The following is a 24,699-nucleotide window of genomic DNA, read 5'->3' on the forward strand; positions in this document are numbered from 1 at the left end:
AGTTAGCTTAACAGTGGTCATGGTCTATTTCTCTTTAAGATAACCTAAGGTTAAAATGATTACATATTGAGATTGAGAAACCAGTTAGAAGAAACTAGCATTGATTTCAAAAGGTGCTATCTTACTTAACAAAGCTCAAAACTATTTGAAAAGTTAACAGGTATTATCTCTGAATAGAACCAATCTTTATTGTGGAAGAGCAGAGGGGTTTGAGGATACAGTTGCACAGAACTTTACAAGTGGAAAGAGATAGTAAGAACTGCTGATGCTGGAGTCAGAGATAACACGGTGTGGAGCTGGAGGAACACAACACGCATCAGAGGAGCAGGAAAGCTGACGTTTTGGGTCAGGACCCTTCTTTAGAAAAATCTGAATTTTTTGAAGAAGGATTTTTCTGAAGAAGGGCCTCGACCTGAAACGTCAGCTTTCCTGCTCCTCTGATGCTGCCTGGCCTGCTGTTTTACAAGTGGAAACTCAGGTTGATAAGACCAGCAAAAAATTATTTTTTAAAAAATTACAATATATCATTAACTCTTGGCTTTCTATAAGTTTAGATAAAACTGGTAAATTTCTACATTTATCATGAAGCTTATAAAATAGCATGAGAATGGTATGATAATTATGACTATTTATAAAGTATAGTATGGTTCAATTGTAAGAAGCTCCTGATCTGAATATCAAATAAGATGGAAAAAAAATCATTAGGACCTACTTCTTAACTATATTATCCCAATTTTCCTTTACAAAATCCCAAGCAAAGAGACATCCAACCAAGGTTTTGCTGGCAGTAGCAAGAATGGAAGGTAGTTCCTGTGCCCTTATTGTTTCATGTTGCAGGCTTTCTTGCATTAACCTGGGAAATGAAGCATTAATATTGTATTTAGTATTTGCAAACCCACATCTAACACTAAGCAACAGATCAGAAGAATGATCTGGAGTTATAACGCTTTTAAAATCAAAGAAAGATTCAGAAATTCAAGCAAAACATGTAACCTGGGTCTAATTTAGTTAGTTATGGACATTTATTATCTAATATCCCACCTCCTGTTCCCTAGAGTGTCTGAGCGCTCCCCATTCAAAAAGCCTGGATCTTCCTGTCTCCAACATCCACAACATTTCCTGTGAGTGTCTATGTAGTGCTATTAGTTAAGTCTCTTCTGGCTGCTAATCAGATTTCCTGGCCATTAATGAGGATGGCAGCATGAGAGATGTCTGCAGTTGGAGTTAAATTTGTTAGGATTGTTCATGTGTAGACAGCCTGCCACCTACCCTTCTTTTAATACTACTCTACAGAGCTGACTGGTATTAAGTGGTGAAGGCTTAGTTACTTTTAAGTCTTTGGCAGAAGCGGTACGTACTTAAATAACAAGTAGTACTTTATTCCATAATGGTAAGGTAAAAAGTTACATCAGCTTAAGACTAATTAACTATATTAACACTAGGTAAAGAGACATTGGTACTCCTGGAAGATATAAGGCAAGATCTAAACCAACTCATAACTGACTGTAGAGAGAGTGAAGTGGACTGTAGACTGACTAGCTCCTCCTAGAGACTGTTACTTATATAATCAATGGATTGAGTCATACAACTATTTCTCAGTTCACCCCAACCCCTGAGTGTTGTTCTGCCCTTTCAATCAACTTTTATATTTTATGTTAACAGTGAATGGCAGTTATGATTCACTATGTAGTAGTTATGCTATATATTACTTATGTTCATACTACTGGTTCTTGTGGACATAATTGAGTGCAATATTACTTTAAAAAAAGCTGGAAAAACTGGAGCTCAGTCATATTTTTGGAGGGCACAGATAAACTGACAAAACAAGTAAAACTCACTTTTCAAACATTATAAACAACGGCATGTCGAAAGGAACAAAAAGATTTAATTTGTAATGTAATTCGAAAGGGAACGTTACAGAAAGGGACAGGGGAAAAATAAATCACATGTAATGCTGTTTCCATGATGTATTCACAATTGGTTAGTAGATTGTGAGTAGGTATTGTACAAACCCAATCAGCTCTCGAGGATTGCTGCTTTTTGCCATGGCTTGTAGCATTTTGCTTTTCTCTGCCTCCGTCTGCAAAGTATTATACATCTGGTGTAGGAATGTCCAGCCCTTGTCATCACGTGCTCCAGCAGTGTAGATCGTCATTGTGAGATCAGATGGTAAGCTGCAATAAGTTAAAATGATAAATGTACATATAGGCATTCACTTTAGAAAGGAATAAGGACATGGGAATGGATTAAGAATGAACATGGAAAAGAACAGGAACAGGTCAATAGATTTAGAGGCATGGTTTGAAGGTAGGAAAATCTGGAAGTGATTCTGGTAGTAATTATTTATTTTGCACCAACTGTACATAGCATATGTTGAGTACTATCTTAGTGAATGCACCTACAACGAAAGTATCGACAAAAACAGATGATGCAGATAGTGTTTAAACACAAAACAGTAGAATGCAAATAGAAATTGCTGGAGAAACTCAGCAAGTCTGGCAGTATCTGTGGAGGGAAATACAGTTGACATTTTGAGTTTGATAGGCCTTCTTAAGAACTGAGTTTTGAAGAGGAGTCATGTTGGACTCAACATTAACTTTGTTTTGCTCTCCGTAGACGCTGCCAGACCTGCTGAGTTTCTACAGACTTAGTTTTTATTTCAGCTTCCCACCATTTGCATGATTTTCCTTTTAAATCTTTGAACGCACCCTGAATGTGAATTTAAACAATCTATGTTTCTGTGTTTTTTTTCCCTTCCTCCATCTTCAGTTACAGGGGTTTGGCCTGAACAGAAATTCAGTGCCTAACATGTAGGCAGCTCGAAATGAATATTGTTAATGATTTCTAAAGGCTCCAGGCCATTTACTATGGCTGAACACTGCAAACTGACATTGTAGTGAAATTGCATTGCATGGGAGTTTCAAAAAGTTGAAAGAGTCTTCAAAAAACATGTACCCAGGCAAACCCAAGGTGCATGAGGTATATCTAGTTGCTTGGTTACTGAACTTTTAAAAATTGGTTGGAGTGGATGAAAGATTATCCCACAGCAGATAATGATGAAGTTGGACATTCCACAGGGAGAGATGTAAAGCAAGGAAGACAATTCAAGTCAAGGATATGCCATGAATTTTGGCTATTCCTTGATGGTACACAGTGTTGTGGTTATTTCAGATGTAGATGAAGATGAGCGAAGTCACTAGAAATGCAACAACACCCAGTAGCAAATGGACACTCAGGTCCCTCTTCATATCAGAGCTCTGCAATCTCTCAATATTTAAATAATGAGCTTTTATCTTTTAATGTTGGAAATTAAAGAAACAAAATGAGGACACAAAAAATATCAGCTGGTAATCATAGTGACTGGAACGATGTCAGCAGGTGGATCTCACAGAATATGAGTTCCCTGATTGGACCAGGTTAGTAGCCCCAATCAGGGAGTCCTGGCTGACAGATATAAACAGGAGTGTCACGGATCCTGCTCACTCTAAAAGCCAGCTCTGTGCTAGCTGGGTCAGTGCTATGTACAATGCATGTATAAATGAAGGGTAACTTGGTTATGGGATATCAGCCTTTGCGGATTTATTTCAGTAACATTACGGAAAAGCCAAAGATGTTCTATCAATACATTGAGAGCAAGAGGATGATTAAGAAAACAATTAGGACTGACAGTGATGTACACAGTAACTTGTACATGGATGCAGAAGGTGTTGCAGGGCTCTTAATGAGTAGGAGGACTGTTGCACCCTGTGGGAATAGGTACACCTACAGTGATGTTAGGATGGAATTGGAGAATATCGCATATTTCAGAAAGTTCAGCTCAGATATAATGGACTCAATGCCCTCATTCTGTGCTGTTACTATTCTAATTTTTCTCTTATAATATTTTATTGCATAATTCAGTGTTCAAAAATTTAATCTTAATCCTTAAATGAAAGACAGAAGCAATGCAACTAAAACTACATGTGCCATTCTATCCAAGGCAATGTGTAAGCCCAATACTCAGGCCAGCTCTAGTAATTACCATAAAACAATCGGAGAGGTCATTCAGACACAGCAACAGTAAAATAGGATTTTCAACCAAAACTTCACTATGAAATGTTTGTTGTTTAAAATGCACCTTGTGACAATAACAAACTTCTTATGAGAAAACCCATTGTCAACCAGGTTTAAGTATCAGTCAACAAGCTGCCAAGTTTTAAAAATTATTAGTGACTTGAAGCATCGTTTTAATTGAATGTAAGTGGGATAATGGGGAGAGTCAAGTGATCACTTATGGGACAGAACCAATTTAACATTTTTGAGTTTAGTATGGCTCTTATTCATTGTTCCGTAAAAGAATCAAACACAAGTCAAACATTAACTCTATTTCTCTCTCCATAGATGTTGCCAGACCTGCTGAGTATTTTCAGTACTTTAATGGGGGTGACAATGGGATGAATTTCTGTCCCTGAGATTTTGAAAAAAAACATACAAAGACAGAGATTAAGAGAGAGAGACAGACAGGCAGACAGACAGAGAGAGACAGATACTGAAAGAGAAAGATAGAGACAGAAAGAGACAAAGAGAGGGAGGGAGACAGACACGGGGTGGATAGAGACAGAGGGAAACAGGGAGAGAGAGAGAGATGGGGGAGACAGAGATAGAGACAGACAGAGACAGAGAGACAGAGAGAGAGGGGTCTCATAGGGAAACAAAGAATTGCAGCTAGAAGATTGTAACCTTTCCATGGGCTACAAGGCAGATTGCAGAATGAAAGAGTCTTTGTTCAAAGAGGTGCATCCCATAGCAATCGAAGAAATCCTAATTCATCCTGATGTGGCCAATGTGAGAAAGAATCATTAGAGTGAGTTTTACAGGTGGTAATAGGTTTGGGACTTCTCTGGAAACTAATGTCAGTGTCTTTTGCCAGGTACTGGATAACATGATTTTCTGAAACAAGGAGAAGAGAATGCACTGGAACCTGGAAATAATACTGGATTGGTTCCTGTAAGAACTGCAATCCTGTGCAGCGTAGATATTGGTGTGGAGTTTTCAACTGTGCTAAAAAATTAAAAGGAGATTTATTTTCTAAAGTTTCCATTAGGCTACCATCGAGTAACCTCAACTTAAAATAACGCTTGTTATGTAATGCCAAAGCAGCCACTTCTAAGGAAGCAATCCCAATTAAATAGGTTCCTAATTATGTAATACACAAAAATAACTTTAATAACCAAAAGATTCATGTAGGTTTGAATTTTTTTTTTGTATTCTTCACAAGCAAGTTATGGAGACCACCTTCTAGCTCACTGAATAGGATAACAGGTAAAAATGGAAAACTGATCAAAGGCAGAGGTCTAATCAGTAAAATTACATTCTTAGGCACAAAAAAACCATTTTCAATGGAAGCTTGACGATTTAAGGGCCATTATCTGTTATAGCTTTATCTACAAAACTTATAACAAATCAAAACAAATAAATTACCAACTTCAAGTACAGTCCCCATTACTTATAATGAATGTGTCGCAGTGCGGCGTAACAGGTACATGCTTTATGCGAGCATAAAATTCAGTTCTGTTCTGCATTTACTGAGGATGGTTCCGAACCCTGCACTGACAACTGATGGACCTATCAATTTTGTCGGATTAAACTCCCAGCATCATCATGTGTCTCTGGGATGACCAGTTAAAGGACCGAATGCATGCTCTCAACTGAATGCAGAGTTGGGATACCTCACTATGACTCTTTATTTTGCTCAGTTCAATCTGAATTAATTGGCCTCTTCCCAAAATTTAAAATGTGCTCAACTCAGCAAGATAACAAGAAGGTCTTGCAGCAGTGGTAAGAACTCCAGAGGCCACTGAAGCTTTAGTACTGGTTAAATAGCTGGCCTGCCGAGTATGGGTTAAGCAGCTCTATTGTGACTGATGCTTACACTAATGGTAGGTGACTCAATAGAGGTGACTGTCCAAGGAAAGCTGGGACAGTGGAAGCACTGGGCTCTGCACTTAAATAAAAGCATCACTGCAGAGAAGGGAGAATTATTAAAACCTGCACATTCCCTCTGTACCCTCCTATACTATATTACAATGGTTACACCTCAGAAATACTTTTCTATTGGCTACAAAGCAGTTTGTGACATCCTGAAGTTGTGCATGGTGCTAGATCAATGTGAGTTTTTGCCCATTATCTCTCTCCTTTTGGATTGTATTTTAAAGTATAGATGACCAACACGCATTCTGGTTATATGATTCCACGGAGGTTGTTTTTACATTATGAATAAATAGTATTTGTGAGGCACATTGAATAGAGTTATAGAGTTGTTACAGCATGGAAACAGCCCTTCAGTCCAACATGCCCATGCCAACCAGATATCCTAAACCAAAAAAAACCAAAAGAACTGCGGATGCTGTAAATCAGGAACAAAAACCAAGTTGCTGGAAAAGCTCAGCAGGTCTGGCAGCATTTGTGGAGCATTTCAGGTCCAGTGACCCTTCCTCAGAACTGTTCTTAGGAAGGGTCACTGGGCCCGAAACGTTAACTCTGTTTTCTCCTCCACAGATGCTGCCAGACCTGCTGAGCTTTTCCAGCAACTTTGTTTTTGTATCCTAAACCAATCTAGTCTCATTTGCCAGCATTTGGCCCATATCCCTCTAAGCCCTTCCTATTCATGTACCAGCCTCTACTTCTTCCTCCAGCAGCTCATCCCATATATGCACCCCCTCTACATGAAAAAATTGCCACTTAGGTTTTTGCTTAAATCTTTCTGCTTCCACTTTAAAACTATACCCTCTAGTTTTGAACTCTAATTCCCTGGGAAAAAGACCTTGGCTTTCACCTTATCCAAGCCCCTCATGATTTTATAAACCTCTTATAAGGTCATCCCTCAGTCTCTGATGCTCCAGGGAAAATAGCCCCAGCCTATTCAGCTTCGCCCTATAGCTCAACCCCTCCAACCCTGGTAATATCCTTGTAAATATTTTCTGAACCCTTTCAAGTTTCACAACATCTTTCCTATAGCATAGGTACAATCAAAGTGCCAATCAAAAACTTAGTACAAATATTACTTAAAAATCATTTGAGATCATAATTGAACCCATAGGCACTTCGACACTCAAAAAGGTAAAAACAGCAAGAAAATAATATTAGCGCCACTACTTACACACTCAGATTTTTGGAGCTCTCCCAACTGTTAAACAGGTCACTTGCATTTTGGACACAGGTGCCATAGCTGTAGTCACAAGCAACACTGAGAAGAGTGGCACGAAGTTGCCTTTCAGACAATGATCCGTTGTTACTCCAGATCTGATGATTAATCAGGTCTCCAAAAATCGTGAAAATATATTTCTGAAAAACATTTATGTAGAGTTTGGCAGTGGTGATTATGATGTTGTGAGATATGGCCAAATCCCACAACAATTCCAATTCTTTGAATAAATCAAGATCTGCAATACCTTCTGCTCTTCCTTCTTTTGATTTACCGACCAGATAAATACAAAACCATTCAAATGTTTAAAAATGTAAATAGGAAAATTAAGATGAAGGAAGGAATTTTGACAGAACAGGTATGAAACAAAATAGTAGCTATACAGAACTTGCTGCTCTAAAATAAATAAGCAAGAAAGCAAAAACAGCATGACACATAATGACACGATTGAGACAAGCAATTAAGTTATTGTCTTTACTTTTCAATGCTTCCTATTGTCTTCTTGCTATGATTTATTGCCCTTTGATTATGGTTTATGAAGCTACAGTACTGCGATAGGTAGAATACAATAGTTTCACAAAATTGGTCCAGATAAACACACTAGACACTATAGATAAAAATAATTACCTCCATTCGATCAGCAAGTTGCAGCATTCCCCTCTTTTGTACAAGCCAGTAGATACTGCGGAGTTGAAGCAATGCTTCAGATATTGGTGCATTACTGCTTTCATTCTTCATATACTTGGTTATGGACAATGCCTGCCGCACTGAAATTTTCCCTGTACTATGGGCAGTAAGAGAAAACACAGTAAGTAGTCAACTCTGCCCTTTAAAAATACATGCTTGGATTTCAATGTGGCATATAAAGCATGATTCACAGGCACAACAGCATTCGTACAACTAGAACAAAGAGGGAAACCATTCAGTCCATTCTGCCTGTGCTGATTCTTCAAAAGAATTATACAATTAATCTTATTCCCTGTTCTTTCAAAGCCTCACAAGGCTGTCTTTTTCAAGTTTATGTGCAATTCCCTTTTGAAAATTACTTCTGAATCTGCTTAAATTAGTCTCCTAGACAGCAAGTCCCAAATCATTACAAAACCAATCCTTTTGTCTTCAATTCATTCATGGTATGTGCGTATCATTGGCTGGACAAACATTTATGGCTCATCCCTAATTACATGAGGACAATTGACAGTCAACCACATTGCTGTGGGTCTGGACTCATATTAGGCCAGACCAGGTAAGGATTGCAGTTTCCTCCCCTAAAGGACATTAGTGTACCAGCTGAGCATTTCTTGATAATCAATAGTGGTTTCCTTAGACTCTTAACTACAAATTTTAATTGAATTCAAATTCCATCATCTGCCATGGTGGGATTCAAACCTAGGTCCTCAGATCATTAGCTGGGACTCTGAATTATTAGTCCAACGATAATACCACTTGGCCATTCCCTTCTCACCTCACTTGTTCCTTTTGTCAATTATCTTATTTCTGTGCTACTTGGTTCTGACCCACTCACGAGTAGAAGCTGCTTCTTTATGAAAAGTCTCTCATCATTTTTAAGACCTCTGTTAAATCCTCTCTTAACATCCTCCGGTCTTATTCCAGTTTCATGATCATCTCCCTCATCCCTGGTTTAATTCTGGTTGCATCTTCTCAAAGGCCACTCTTTCTAAAATGGTGTGTCCAGAATTGGACACAATTACCTATCTGAGGCCTAATCAGTGGCTTAGAAAGGTTTAGAATGACATTGAAATCCATATAAAAACAATGTAAAAACCCATGAATCCCATGACTCTATTTCTAAAACAATACTCTTTATGGAAATAAGTCTTCACAGTTGTAAATAAAAACTATGATTTGGTTGGTTGCTACTTGACCATTAAATGTTTTAGATCTCTGGGAATCTGAATTGCCTTTAGAACCAAAGAAGTAAGAATATTACAGGAGATCGACCAACAATGAAAGCAGAGTGCAAAGAAATTTAAGGGTAAATCTCATGTTTCTGCTTAGCCTGAAGCTCGGTCTTGCTAATACTAAGAAATCAAATATGAGGAGATTGCTCTCTAGACTATCTCCACTGTGGTCTGAGCCACCAAATAAACAGTCCCAGTACTGTTCCTGTTGGCAGCAATCAATGGTTTAGTCTCAAGCATTTAAAGCACAGAAAAAGGCCATTCAGCCCAAAAGGTCTATGCAGTTATTTCTGCTTCTTGAGCTTACTTCCACCTTTTGAGAACTTTAATAGAGTGCCATACAGAAAAAAGCTAATGCGTACACCCCAGAAAGCCTTGGTGCACTAGCAAGTCTGTGGATACTGTCAAAGCATACGAAGGGGTTTAACACCAACTCTGCACATTGTTTTGTGCACCATCCTTCCCAGTGTGGACATGGTGGTCAACTGGATTGTTGGAACACTTGTTGACCCAAAATTAGTGCAGCCACTGATGGGTACTGTCTTAGCTTCCATTCCAACAGAAGCAGAAGTAGCTGATGTCCCAGTACTGCAGTGGAATCGTAGACTGAAACTGTAATAAGGCCATATGAAGTAGGCCATTCAGCCCACCAAGTACTCTTCATCATTCAATGAGATTATACTGATCTGATAATCCTCAATAAAAACTGAAAGAACTGCGGATCCTGTAAATCAGGAACAAAAACAAAACTGCCAGAGAGGCTCAGCAGGTCTGGCAGCATCTGTGAAGGAAAAAAACAGAGTTAACGTTTCGGGTCCGGTGACCCTTCCTCAGAACAATAATCCTCAACTCCACTTTCATATCTTTTCCCTGTAACCCTTGATTTTCTTACTGATTAAAGATTTGTCTAACACAGCTTTAACTTATACTTACTAATCTAGCCTTACCAGCCCTCTATGGCAAACAATTCCACAGATTCGCAAACCTCTGAGATAAGACATTTCTCCTCATCTGTTTTAAGAGTGTGACTTCTTGTTCTGAGATTATTCCTTCAAATCCTAGATTTTCCAACAAAAGGAAACACCTTTTTGCATCTACCTTGTCAAGTGCCTGAAAAATCTTGTAGGTTTCAATAATGTCGCCTCTCATCGTCTAAATTTCAACGAATACAGGCCTAAGCACTGGAACCTCTCCTTCTAAGACAGTATCTCCATACCCAGTATCAGCCTAAGAACCTTATGTGGTCTACCTCTAATACCAGTTTAGCTTTCCTAAGATAAGGGGCCCAAAACTGTTCACAGTATTTCAGCTGTGGTCTGACTAGAGCTTCGTACAGTTTTAGCAAAACCTCACTACTTTAATATGAAAAAGAATATGCAGACAATTGCTACCCTGGGTATAGATTCAGTGTTCAAAGGCTCTTACAGGATGTGACAGTAGTCTAGTAATCCATCCTTGAACACACAGTGACTGCAAAGGGCCTACCTCAAAAGAACAGCAGGGGGTCCATGGATCCTCACCACACCCTTCTTCCTCCAAGCTCATCATCTCTATATTCTTCTTCTCCTCATGTTTATCTTAACTGAACCTAAAACACAGGTCTTCACCTCAACTGCTCCTAATGGCAGCAAGTTTACATTCTAACCACATTTTAGAAAAAAGTAGATTTTTCTAAATTTCCTTTAGATTTATAATTACCATCTTATGTTAATAGCCCTCAGTTCTGGTCTCACCTGTAAGTGGGAGCACCTTATCAATGTCTAGTCTTACAAACTCCTCCATAATGTTAAAGGCTTCACCTCTCAATTTTCTCATTCTATAGGAAAGAGAACCCGCCTGTACATTTTTTTTCTGGTAAGTATGACCCCTCCATTGAGCTACTAATATGGTCACCAGTTTTTGCACTTTCTCCAGTGCTTTTATTTCCTTTTTATAAAATGAGTATGAGAATTGTTCACATTGCACCAAATGTGGTCTAAGTAACAATCTACACAAGTTTAAATTCTATCCTTCTAGACATGAGCTAGAAACCAATACAGTCAATATATTTCTCAGCATACCTTGTCTAAAATAGCAATGATAGTGAGTAACATTTATTTGAAGCAGCATCAAAGACGTAGTTGTTATAATGTACTAAAAGTAAACAAATTCAAAAAACAGAATGATCTAAAACAACTAATTACCTTGCAAGTACAAATACATTATTAATGAAACCAGCTCGGTCCTGGTCACTGAGAGCTAAATGATTATTTTGTAATAATCCAAGTAATTCCATCAAGATATCTTCTTCATAATGTACGATGTAATAGCCATTCATATTAATGTTAAACTTCACCCAGGTCACATTCGGTTCTTTAAGGTCAATGATGTCTAATAGAAAATAAAATGCAAAAACACTTCCATGAAACTGTTAGATTGCTGTTAAAATTGGACACTGATAAGTGACACAATAATATTGCCTGATGAAATTAATTCAAATATACAAGGTAATACGGTTCTGCATAAAACCCATCAAAACCTCAACATGACGGCATTTTGGGCTACATACAGTTGCTCATCAGATAGTGTATTAAATGTATTTTGTGAGTAACTGAACTACACAGACTTGGTACACTTTTAGCCATATTGTTTGCTGGTATAATTAGCCCGGTGCCTTATTTCAGAGATTAGAAAATGGTTTGCATTTCCTAATCCTGAATGTTATCTAGCAACCTAGAGTAGAAAGTTAAATGTTTGAACATCAAGTGAGGGCAAGGCCAGCTGTGTGGCTAAATTTCTTAGTGACCACAGGGAAGGTGCACTGGATGACTGGAAGATGCTGGCATCTTAATAAATCAGTGTACTTTTGGTAGTGATGATGGTGAAGACTGAAATTGGAGAGAAAGGGGAACAAAAAAGACACCAATGTACAAATCTGATCATTGGGAGAAGCATTTCAGCATGTAAAAATGAAGGAATATAAAACAGTGTTACAAGCTTAAACGTAGCTCAAGTGGTTTACACCATTAAAAAACTATATTCAGTACATATTTTATATAGACACACATATTCCAAGGAAGTTTTATCATAATCCATATAAACCCTGACTTTCCCATTATTGTGGTCTTATTCTTCCTGGAGGGCAATTAACGTCTTCACTCCAAATCTCCATGGTGGAAGTGTACAATTCTAACATGCTTATATACAAACAGAGAATTGCATGCTGCTATTCAGGAATGTAACAAAGTGCCATGAAGATATCACAAATTGTGTTTAAATGTTAATTTCAGCACAAATTTATATATCTTATTAGATATTTACTTGCCATTTGAATAGAAATATAATAAGAAGAGGCTGAGGGCATTCATGTCAGTCAGTATTCACTAGTAGAAAATAACATTTCAGGAATAGTAGGCATATATGGAGAACAGAATACTGGCGAGTTAGGACAAAATGCCACTTAAATCAACTACATATGACTGATATTACAATGTTCTAACTAATTCAATTTTAAACACATTTGAGTTGAGCTACAGAGATAACAAGGTGTGGAGCTGGATGAACACAGCAGGCCAAGCAGCATCAGAGGAGCAGGAAGGCTGACGTTTCGGGCCTAGACCCTTCTGTTTGTTTAACAACGGTTATCTTCCACATTCAAAAGAAAGTAGAAAGACCTACTCCTATCAACAAAAAGAAACTGGTTGGTTGCTCGTACAGAACTTGAGTGTGGTGAAAAAAAGACACATTTTGTTGATGTTTTTCATCTTGCACTCAAGATAATTCATAAATACACCTATGAAGACAGAAACTAATATTTATACTGTATGTGAAGTATACTAATTGGTTAGCAAATAGACTCTGATTGGTGGAGGCTTTGTCATGGAGAATGTAGCAGTTAAAGACAATTGACAGTTAACTGCCAGATTTTGTTTAGATTTTAAATCATTCAGCAAAAAAATAGCTATCACCTATTTTGTTTAGCTAAAATACTTTGTGCATGCTCACATTCTTTCTGTCTATAAAGATGAATACATGTAACGTCCAGTACATATAAGTATATGTAAATGTTCCACACAGCGAGCCAGAGTGACAATCAAAAATTAGTTGTCAATGTAATTCTTCACACTGTCAGGATTACACAGCAAATGTTGTCTAATGTTCACCGGTGTTCTAAGTGAAAGAAGATTTAATTAGAATGTATAATTCCAAGTAATAACATTAAATACCAGGACTCTGTAGATAATTGAAAGTACAGTTTTAGGTCAGTCTCATATTCCTGCGTAATGCCTGTATGATGACTAACCACAGCTCTTATAAAACTCACCAAAAACCCATTCAAAACTGCTCAGCAGAGTTATCGTTTGCTTTATTTCTTGAAGTCAAAAACAATCACCTGTTTTGTTCTTGAGAAGCCATGTTTTGATACACTTGGGTTGGCCATAATTGCTGCAACTGCTGGTCATGTACGTCAATGGAATGTGCCACAGGTGACTGAGAAAAATCAAAACACAGCTTCAAATCAGTTTTACTTGGTTTAAAATTAATAAAGAGATCAGACTGGAAAAAAGCAACTGAAATCATTATGTCTCTAATGTAATAGTCATTCCTACACAAAAGCAAAACACAAAGAAGTTAACCATTACCACCTACTATTAAGATGATCCCAAAATCTTATGTATATTCAATTGTGTTACAAATTGTTACCTGTCAACTTAATAAGAAAGTAAAGTATTAACAGTTTTTTTAAAAAAGAACTCTTAACACTCCTTTATAACTAATGGTGCAGTGGCTAAGATATTTGCATGGATAGTAGACTGGTTTAATAACAGGAAACTGAGGCTGGACAAATGGATGATGTTCAGGTTGTTAGACTGTGACAAATTGAATACCACAGTGACCGGTGCTGGCCCCACATGAAAGGACTGAAAGCAAAATTGGTCATTTTGTTGAAGACACAAGATGGGCAGCAAAGTAAGTTGTGAAGAAGACATGAGGAATCTGAAAAGGGAAATGTGTATGTTAAGTCAGTGAACAAAACGTGGGAAAATGTAAACATGACTACTTCAGCAGGAAGATTAGAAAAGCAATATATTATTTCAATGGAATGAGATTTCAGAATTCTGAGGCACAAAGAATGTCATGGCACATGAAAATTTGGAAGCTAATGATAAGGAAGGCAAATACAGCTTCTCACGTAGCTCACCAATGATCAAACTTATTTAGTTAATCCACATCAAACTAAGATCTTTTTAGTGGATTGATCTGATCACATTCAAACACAGGTCCAGGAGTTATACAGAATAGTGCAGTGCTTTATTTATTTGCTACCAAACTTCCCTTTCTAACCTTCCAGATCAGCAGTCATGAGGAAGAGAGAACAAGGTGTAGAGCTGGATGAACACAGCAGGCCAAGCAGCATCAGAGGAGCAGGAAGGCTGACGTTTCGGGCTTAGACCCTTCTTCAGAAAAGTCATGAGGAAGACCTGTCATTGCAGATGTGGTTTATTTTGTCATGTTAATGATACTGAGAAGGGAGAGATCCTCCTTTCAAACACTGACAATGAAAAAAAAGCTGAGCTGCACACTGGTCAGTTTAGACCAGCAGTGGAATTAGAATCACCCTGAATAAAAGATTCTTACACAAACTCATGAGGACCTGAAGGGCAGGAGACAGATTTTGAATCTTCAGTTGTCACGGTAAACTTATTTTCAAGAATTGTACCAGTTGTACCTGGAATTGGGTGAGGATGATGGATCCTGTGAAATGGAGATCCTGAGGAAACGTTCTTGACTGAGGTGAATTTTATTACCAGTTTTGTCTAATTTAACAGTGACGACAGGGAGCCCTGTCTGCAGTGTCCAAGTTTTCATCATTTCTTTCACATTGAAATCTACATTTTTAACCTGTGGAATGAACAAATACAAATGTACTGAGAGATTAACTACAGCACCATGAGATCACTCAGTGAAAGATTAGTTAATTAGAGGCAGCATATAGTATCAATACTGTGAGAAATGTATTTACTAATTTAACTTATTGCTTGCACTAAGATCAGTTGCTGATGAAACAGCTGTAATTTGAGAAATGCAAATAAAAATTACTAACTAAATCAAGAAGGTAAATGAACAAAATGGGAGCCCTCAAGTTCCATATTCTGGATAACCAGAAAAGAGCACCATTTGGATAATGTTAATTTGATAAGCATTCTACAATTGAGAATGTATAATAATGCTAAAAAATCTTATAGATTCATAGTCAGAGAGTCGCAGAGTCAAATAGAATAGAAACTGACCCTCTAGTCTAACCAGTCCATGCTGATCATAATCTCAAACTAAACTAACCCCACCTGCCTGCTCCTGGCCCATAGCCTTCCAAACCTTTCCTATTCATGTACTTATCTAACAGGGAGAAGGTAGGTGGAACTAGTTTAATTTTATCACATCATGGCATCACAATGCATTCTCACTGATGTGGCTCGCTAAGTTTGTGGATGAATTATAAATTAAAAAGTCCAAACTGTTGTACAAGTACTTAAGAGTGACATCATTTCCAATCTTTAGCTTCTGTGCAGCCTTTATCTAATTCACAAAAGCTGCTTATATACTTTGCACTGATCATCTTAGCCCTATGGACCCCAATGAACAACCTGAAGGCAAAGTGAGATGCAAGACCCATGTTCTCCATTTCTTGTCCCTTATCATGCATTTCTTGCCGGAGAATGACTAATATTTATGGATCTGCCAGCACATTCAAACTACCAGACACTATGAGGGTCAACAGTCAACGCAGTAGACTCTTCCCTTCAGATGGACACATTATGTTAGTGACATAAACAAAAATGCATTTCCAACACGGTTTGCTAGAGACTGGTAGGGAATGGCAGCGTAACTGGGCAAATCCATCAACAAATGAGTATTGAACAATTGTAACTCTCCTGCTGCCACTGCAGTGATGGCTGGTTTTATTAATGGCACAAGCAAAATGGCATGCAGGAAATTCTATATTTTTCATTTGCAATTTTTCCATTAATTTTACATTAATGGGGGCGTTATGTAGTGTAGAACAGAAAGAGATTGAGGGAAGAGATGCACCTTAAACTCAAACAATTTATCTGGATCTGCTGAGCTGGTTAGCAGTTGAACTTTTATTAGACAATCATCTTAATGCAGTCTGATCCTCTTCAACATTCAATTAATATGTTAAATATAAGGAGAACGTATGAATCACAAAGCATTTACTCAAGACATGACAAAACATAACACTACTCCTACTTCTCCCTACACATGGTTGGTACAGTGACTATTTTCTGAAGTACTGAAGGTGGGTGAAATTAGAATATTCAAGAACAGAACAACTTTCACATACTCTACAAAAACGTTGAACAAAATTCTAGTTTTGATTGGATAGATGGTCAAAAATAGAATGGCAGCCTACCCTCTCACCCTAAGGGCCATTTAAACATATGATCTTATGGCAGACGTAAGCCATTTGGCCCCTTTAGCCTCTGCTGTTCAATAAGAGTAAAGTGGATCTGATGTGGCCTCGGCTCCACTTTCTGCCTGTCCCGATATCCAACTGTGTCTCTTGTTAGTGAAGAATCATGCAAGTTATTGGTACTTTTACCTAGTACCACATTTCTGTGACTGGACAGAGAGGGCGCTCCGTTTGTCATCTGTCAGGTGAGATATTGAAGAGAGATTCTGTCTGTCCACGAAGATTCAACTGCACCATCCAAAGTGAAGCAAAAGAGATATCCTTCATGCCCTATGTGCCATTTAATCCTCAATTATCGGCAAAGGAGCTGGATTGGTTGTGTGGCCTTGGTGTGAAAAATATTGGTGGCTATATTGGAGCCATTTCTAACAATCAACAAGATATTATTACCTTTACATGAAAACTTTCGATATTGTCCAAGGATGTGAACGGCACTACATAAATGTAACTTATTCAGTCCGCTATTGAGAAAATACTGGAGTATTTGATCTTGTAAATTAATTCGATTATCACATCTTATTTATTTTCTCATCACCCTCAATCATTACAGATTGTATTTAATCCTGACCACAACATTATAATCTCCAATTTGAAAAAAATATCTTTTTGTTTTATTAAACTCTGCAGCAAACACCATGAACAATCATTTGCAAATGTGGTTTAACTCCTAGCTGCAATCATTTAAATCCTCTACATGTAATTATTAAACATTGTCCCAGAATCTCAAGGTGTGTTTCAACAACAAGATTTTCTCTCCTCACCCAAACAGTTTTTTCCCCATAATTTGTGCAAATACAAAATGATAGCGGGGGATCCGAAATCTTCAAGAACAGAAATGCATACTCTTAATCAATAAGATTCAAGGTTTCAGAAATAAAGAACAGGACGGTAAATTAGAAAGGATAAATATGTCAAATCAAGTACAGGAAGAAAAAGAAAGAGAAAGAAAGAAATGCCGTATTAAGCAAGCAAAAAGAATTGGACACAAAACAAAGTCCTGTTCTACATCTAATTTTAAAATTTTGGAAATCTATAATAAGTTACATTTATATGATGCTATTAATATTGTTAAACCACCCATGCCACCTCATAACTAATACCAAATATTTAAAAAGAGTTATTACAACAGCCAGTCCAAAACTCAGTCACAGAGATAGGATTCAAGGACCAGCTTAAAGGGGGAAGGAGTAGATAGATTTCCAATGTGTAGGAAGAGAATTCTAGATCTTCGGGCCTACACAGCTGAAGGTGCACCAGCAAGCTGTTGTACGAGGGAATGAAAGAGCAATAGAAATAAGAAATCCACAAGAAACCTGAATTAGAAGAGCCACAAAATAGTTTAGCAGGGATGTGGGAGGTAATATAGATGGGGAGCATAGGGTATCATAGGGTATTGAGAATTTTAAAATCCAGGCATTAATAGGCTAGAAGGCAAAGTAGCCCAGGAAGCAAAGTGGCGATGGGTGTATGGTTCTTAGAAAACCGGCTAAAATGTTTTAGATGAGCACAAATTCATATGGGGTAGAAGCTGGGGAACCAGCCTAAAAGAACCAAATGAACAGGTAACTAAGGCATAGTTAAGGAGTCCAGCGGCAGATAAGCCAAGAGGGGACAGGTCAAGGGGTGTTTTAGAGATGGGAGTAGACATTCTTAGAGTAGTCAGACAAACGGTCAAATATTTATCATCAACAAATTAACAGGAACAAAACTCCATATTTCATATTATTCCTTTTTCTGGACCATACAGTGTGATTGGAATGGCAGGAATATACATTTCATTAAAATGTACTTATGTTGTCGTGAAACAAAACTAATTTTCAGCAGTGAGTTTAAGAAACAATTCCATAAAACTCACTGAGGAGGTTAAGGCAAGCTGACGTTTTATCAAGGGTAACATCAGCAACATCAATTGTCCAGATTTGCAAATTAGTTGATTTGTAATTTGTTCAGTATACCCTACAAGGTGCACAACATAAAACATTAATAATGGTGAGGGCCCCTGATTGCACCACTACTTTGGCAGCAAATTCTGGGCTATTCTTCCATATGAATATCTACTACTGCATCTAAAAAGATCAAAATAGTTATTCCGGATTTACAATAAGCATTAAGATTACAACACATACTTTCATAATACTGTTCCACAAGTCTTCATTTTTTGTGTTCTGATACTTATGTTCATTTAAGTATCTCATAATTCCTTGCTGGAAAACTGTTTCACCAAGATAGTCCTTCAACATCAAAAGGATGGAAGCCCCCTGAAGGAGAGGAGAGAAAATTGTTAATTTTGAAAGTCTTTTTTGAAATGCAACTTGTTTTTAGCCTGTATTATTTGGATTTTTCAGATAGTCACCATTTTCTCCTGCACTGAATGTACAAATATCTTCAATTATGGGGGCCTTGTAGACACATACATTTCTGCTCTTCTAAAAGAGATGTCACAACTGACAGCAAGAAAAAAAAAAATAAAATCAATCCTGAAAATCAGTTGTAGAATTAATTACCACTTTCCTAAGCAATGTAAATCAGCCAGCTGCAGTTTTAAATGCTTCTCGATGTAAGGACAGTCAGCAATAGCATTGACCCAGGTCTTAGAATAAATGGCAAAGTAGAAACACAGATTCGTAACAGTGCCCAAAACCACATTCTTACCTTTTTCCTAGTCTGCAGCAGAAACGTGCTCATCCAACTGCACAGTAGATGTATCAGTGAGTTAAGTTGGGAGGCTGAGCTGTTAGGCACAATTCCAATGAGGTCATGTACCTTTTGACTTCACAGGTTGAAGACACACCCCTTGCGGTAAGCCTTCACCTTCATGATGGATAAGTGTTTCCAATTATTTTAAATATTTTCTCATTCTACTTTTAATTCTATCCCACACCCACCCATCATATCCTCTCACTCTCTTCCAAGGGAATTAGGGGCAATAGCTGGTGGAACACAGCTGCTGGAATGGACTTTAACTTCACAAATAAGCAGAAACAGAAGCACTGCCTCCGCCCAAAAAAACCGCTATGGCATGGTAACACAACATTAGCATTCCACAGGAAGGATAAGGAGATATAAACAGATCATTGTACTACGGTGCAAAATCAAGACCGTGGAGGCCTGCAGCTTTAAGACAGTAACATGACATCACAAAATGTGATATTCCGATATAAAAGGTACCACCTTGCCTTCAGTCCCTCTCTCTATATAATCTGCAGTGTCTTCAGTCAGTCAACTGTCTATACATAATGTAGAGTTACAGCAGTAAGCACAGAACGCAGACTGTGTACCCAAGTCTGTGACATTGTGGTAGTAGTGTAGAGAGTTAGTGTTGCTGATCTTCAAGACATCTGTCTCAAAAAGAACCTGACTTTCTGACATTATGCTATGTGGACCACTGCGTAGAAAACCACTACGCGCATAATGGTGGCAGTATGTGGACACTGAGACTGAAAAGGTGAATGCAGCATGACAGTTGCAAAAGGTCTTTTCCTCTCTGTCTGAGTTCAGAGCTGAAATTACAAGCCACAACAAGAGACTAAAATGGTAAAACCAAATTTACAGATATAAATCTGTATGAAAGCAGAGTGGGTACTTAACTACTCTTTCGCTTTAAAAAAAGGTAGTTTGAAAGTGAAACACTGCCTTCATCTAAGAAACCTGCAAAGATGCACCAAGAAGCTGCTGTCATCAGAATATTTTGAGCGGAGGCTACTCTGGAGTGGTGCTGGGTGATGTGGTGGGACTACTGAGCAGTGCAGAAATGTTTTGAAAGTCATTAGCTTAAGTGTCCTCTTCAGTGCTACTAATGCAGGACTTTACAAGACTTTGCTTGTGTTTTTAAAATTATTCCTTTAAAAAGATGAAACCTATTACTCTGGTTACAGGGATACATTGGCCAACACTGAAGGTCTACCTGGAGATAGAAACCCTAACCTTCCAGATCTGGACCTATCTTCAAGAAAATGCAAAATCAATTGAGAGATTTTACATATTAACATTGAAAAAGGGACAGCTGCTTTGTAGAAAGAGAGAGATACAGAGAAAGAGACGAAATAAGCAATAGAGATAAACAGATAAAGAAAGGAATCACTGCTTGTTGAGAGATAGTAGCTCTTACTGTGAAGAACAGGATGAGCTGTTTTTGTGTTAACATCTATGCAAAATGCTGGGAAAAGCTGATTTTGTTTTTGACAGTAAAGGAACAGATGGGTACTTCTGAATATTTAAGGAATAAGGCTGTGCTATTCTGCGTCTTGCTAGTGAGGTTAATTCTGGAATATTCTGACTGAACGGAATGATACTTGAAAGACATTCAACGATTTGACCCAATAAGTCAGGGAGAGGTGAGCCTTCTGAAAAGCTACCATTTAGTCATAGATTTCTACAGCACAGAAAAAAATTGGGGTCTTAATCTTATATTGCTGCACAGATGTGGAAACATGGCATAAAGTAAAAAGCTTGTTTCAGTTGCATTAGATCATGTTGATTTTAGTTTGCTAGCTATAGTAAAATACAAAATCTTGTCCTGCAATTTGTCCCATTTGCCACTGGAAAAATAATCTCTTTTCAATGAGTTATTCATCTTAATAGTCACTGTAACAGTGGATAGAAGCCACAGTCCACAAACCTAAGTACAGAATCTAGTCTAGCACTTTGGTGCATTATCAGAAAATGGTTCTGTCTGCCTTCAAATGCACTGGCTGAGAAATGCTACATTTGCAAGAGGGGGCGTCCATGCAGACATGATTAGATTTACTGTATTTTCATAAGTTGCTGTGAAAATACAATTTGTATATTAAAATACCCAACTAATATATTGTTGGTGAAAAAACTGCCAATTTGCATGAGCTGCAGAAATAATGTCAGAGTTGCTCAGAATTAATTGCAACTACTTTATATATTTATGGGAGAAAAACTTGACTAAAGGGTGCTACTGTCTAACAACCAGGCATCTTTAAAAATGCTTTCATAATTATGAGGTTTATAGAGTCCTATATGAATTGAAAGAATATATCTATATATAATTAATCGAAAAGTACTGTTCAATGCCCACTTCTTGAAGGTGGATGCATAAGGACCTACAGTCATACAGCATGAAACAGACACTTCAGTCCAACCAGTCCATGCCGAAAATAATCCCTAACTAAACTAGTCCCACCAGTCTGCTCCTGGTCCATATCCTTCCAAACCTTTCCTATTCATGTACTTATCCAAATGTCTCTTAAATGTTGTATTCGTACCCACATCCACCACTTCCTCAGGAAGTTCATTCCACATGCGAACCACCCTGTGTATAAAATATTTGACTCTCATGTCTTTTTTAAATCTCTCTCCTCTCGCCTTAAAAATGTGCCCACTAGTCTTGAAATCCCCATCCTAGGGAAAAGACAACTAACATTAACTCTATCTATACATCTCATTATTTTATAAGCTTCTATAAGGTCACCTCTCAATCTCCTACGGTCCAGTGAAAAAAGCCTATCCAGCCTTTCCCTATAACTCAAACCCTCCATACCCAGCAACATCCTGGTAAATCTCTTCTAAACCCTCTCCAGCTTAATAATAACCTTCCTTTAGTATGTCAAAGTCCTCCACTATTTACTAATAATCCTTCGCCAAGAAAATGTGTAACAAGACTAATCAGAAAAGATATTTAAGGGCAACTGACTGCACCCAGAAAACTATTGATTAGCAAATGTCGGCACCTCTAACAAGAGGAAAAGAGAGAAAATTGGGTGAGGAAGAAGTAGGAGCTTAAAATTTATTTTATTTTCTGCCTTTCTGCCATTGCCAGTGTTTATGAATAAGGTGATCTGGACTTGTAGATGTAAGGATACCCACAGTGGGAGGAGAGGGAAAAAAAATAAAAGATCACATTTCCTCACTACAGCAGGCAGGCATCCTGCTGACCTTTCAATTCCATCAAAGGGGGATTTTACCTTTCACACTTACCAACACTGCAACTGCTCTGGGGAATTAAAAGGTCGGTCATGATGTAGAAACTTGAACAGAGCAGAGCTTTTGCATTCATTAATGGTGAAATGCAAAACAAACCCTTCAACAATTATTAACATCAACAAGAACAAACTTTTAAAGCTCTATCTATTGTTCCCAGTAGATGGCAGCGATTCCAATCTGTGCAGCCTAAGGTTGTAATCTGAGCTCAAGAACACTTTGCATGGTTTGAAAAGGTTTTTTCAAACAAAAATGCACTGGACCAGAGATGAACTGGAGAGATGTAATGATTTATAAATATATCAAACTACAACTTAACAAGCCATGCCAATTTGTAATTTCTTTGGCTATATCCAAACATGACGGATCTACATGGGATAAAACATCATTGTTCCAGACCATGCGTGTGAGTGATCAATTAACATTAATTTGGCTCTTTAACCAGCTATCCCAATAAGCCTGAGAGGCATTCAGTTCAACATCTCATTTTAAACTCAGAAATAATGGTGCTTTCCAAGAGTTGATCTCAGTTGAACGTAGCCACAACAATAATAGAATGAGCCAGCAACAAGTGCAAGAGGATTCACAACTGACATTAGACCAATTATAAGTGTTGTTTAGGTGTCAATGCATTTCAAGTAGTGTGTTTTAAGGATAACGTTAACCTTGGAGACAGATCTAGCAATTAATGCCTCAAACCACTAAAGATTAAGTGTGGGAACCTTCATTAGGTTCCAAATTGTAGATGAATGACTACTTTCTCTTTCGGAAAGTTTGGCTGAATCTATAAAAAACACTCGTCAGACCACAGCTGGAATACTGTGAACAGCTTTGGTCTCCTTATCAATGGAAAAATGTACTGACATTGGAGGAAATTTAGAAAAGGTTCACCAAGTTGATCTAGTATATGGAGTGACTGTCTTATCAGGAAAGGTTGAGTAGTTTGGGTTTGTACGCATTGGAGTTTAGAAGAATGAGAGGTTACCTGATTGAAACATGCAAGATTCTTAGGGGACTTGACTGGATAGATACAGAGAGGTTATTTCCCTGTGGGAGAGTCTAGGAGTGGAGGGCATAATCTCACTGTAAGAGGTCACCCATTTAAGATACAGGTGTTGAGGAATTCTTCTCTCAGAGGGTACTGAATTTGTAGAATCATTTACAGTAGAGAGTTGTTGAAGCTGGATTGTTAAATATATCCAAGTCAAAGGAACCAAGTGGTATGGGAAAAAGACAGGAAAGTGGAACTGAGGATTATCAGGTCCCAATCAGCTATGATCTCATTGAATGGCAAAGCACTCGAAGGGCTGAATGGCTCCTATGTTTTAGGGTCAAGTGCAAACCTTCACTGGGATATGACAAGAAATTCTCAGCTGCTCTTTAATATTACTCGGGATCTTCTACACCCTGAATGGAAAGAAAGGGCCTCAGTCTCATTTTTCACACGAGACAATGCAATATTCCTTCGTACTACATTCACGTATCAAGCAGGAAAATGTGCATTGTATGAAGTAGCCTTGGTATTGGGCTTAAACTTACAACCTTTTGTCCCAAAGATGAAAGTACTGCTATTGATTAAGATAAAGGCTACAAGCAAGGATGCAAAAACCTGTTGAGATGAGGCGTGCACAAAAGTTGAGATGTCAAGGCTGCAAAAGAATTTGAAAATCAGAAAAAGAATTTTAAAATTGATGCATTGCTGAATAGGGTGCCAGCTGCCAGGCTAAGCTGATTGGTATGATTGTCTGAGTGCACACAGCAGACAGCTGGATGAAGTTTAATCCATTTCAATGAGCCCAAGACACCAGCATTAGGTAAGACTTATTGCAAGAGTACAAAGGTGACAAACAGCTATTTAATAGCTCCAGGTGCACTGTTTGAGCCAAAAATCCAAGGATAAGGTACTTTAAAGAGCAGATCTGAAAAGTTTTGGAAAGCAAGGAGGACAGAGATTAAAGAGATAAAGATAAACAAAGAGAGATTGTTTTTACTTTTTGTTGCTCAGAGTTAATGCCACATAGAAACCCTCATATTTAAGATTCTCCAATTCTATTTAGCAATTTAACTTAGCAACAAGCTATTGGATATTTTTGTTTGCCCAATTTGGAATACAGTTTTTCACGTCTTCAGATGAAACAACCGATTTACCCAAGTCCAGAGAGCTTAACCACAGGCTG

The 24,699-nt window shown here is 37.9% G+C and overlaps 1 protein-coding gene across 1 annotated transcript in view; it reads right to left on the reverse strand.

The window, feature by feature from the left end:
• Positions 1 to 708: 708 nt before the first annotated feature.
• Positions 709 to 24,699, reverse strand: part of LOC109933513 (leucyl-cystinyl aminopeptidase) — an 86,190-nt gene continuing 62,199 nt past the window's right edge. Inside the window, exons 9-16 of the mRNA XM_048593713.1 lie at positions 18,703 to 18,834; positions 14,813 to 14,985; positions 13,475 to 13,572; positions 11,286 to 11,472; positions 7,811 to 7,967; positions 7,139 to 7,323; positions 2,013 to 2,174; positions 709 to 853 (exon numbers count right to left, since the gene is read on the reverse strand). Coding sequence (XP_048449670.1) covers positions 709 to 853; positions 2,013 to 2,174; positions 7,139 to 7,323; positions 7,811 to 7,967; positions 11,286 to 11,472; positions 13,475 to 13,572; positions 14,813 to 14,985; positions 18,703 to 18,834 — 1,239 coding nt within the window. The remainder of the gene's footprint in view (positions 854 to 2,012; positions 2,175 to 7,138; positions 7,324 to 7,810; positions 7,968 to 11,285; positions 11,473 to 13,474; positions 13,573 to 14,812; positions 14,986 to 18,702; positions 18,835 to 24,699) is intronic.

Source organism: Rhincodon typus, chromosome 3, assembly GCF_021869965.1.
Source record: "Rhincodon typus isolate 14 chromosome 3, sRhiTyp1.1, whole genome shotgun sequence".
Classification (NCBI taxonomy): domain Eukaryota; kingdom Metazoa; phylum Chordata; class Chondrichthyes; order Orectolobiformes; family Rhincodontidae; genus Rhincodon; species Rhincodon typus.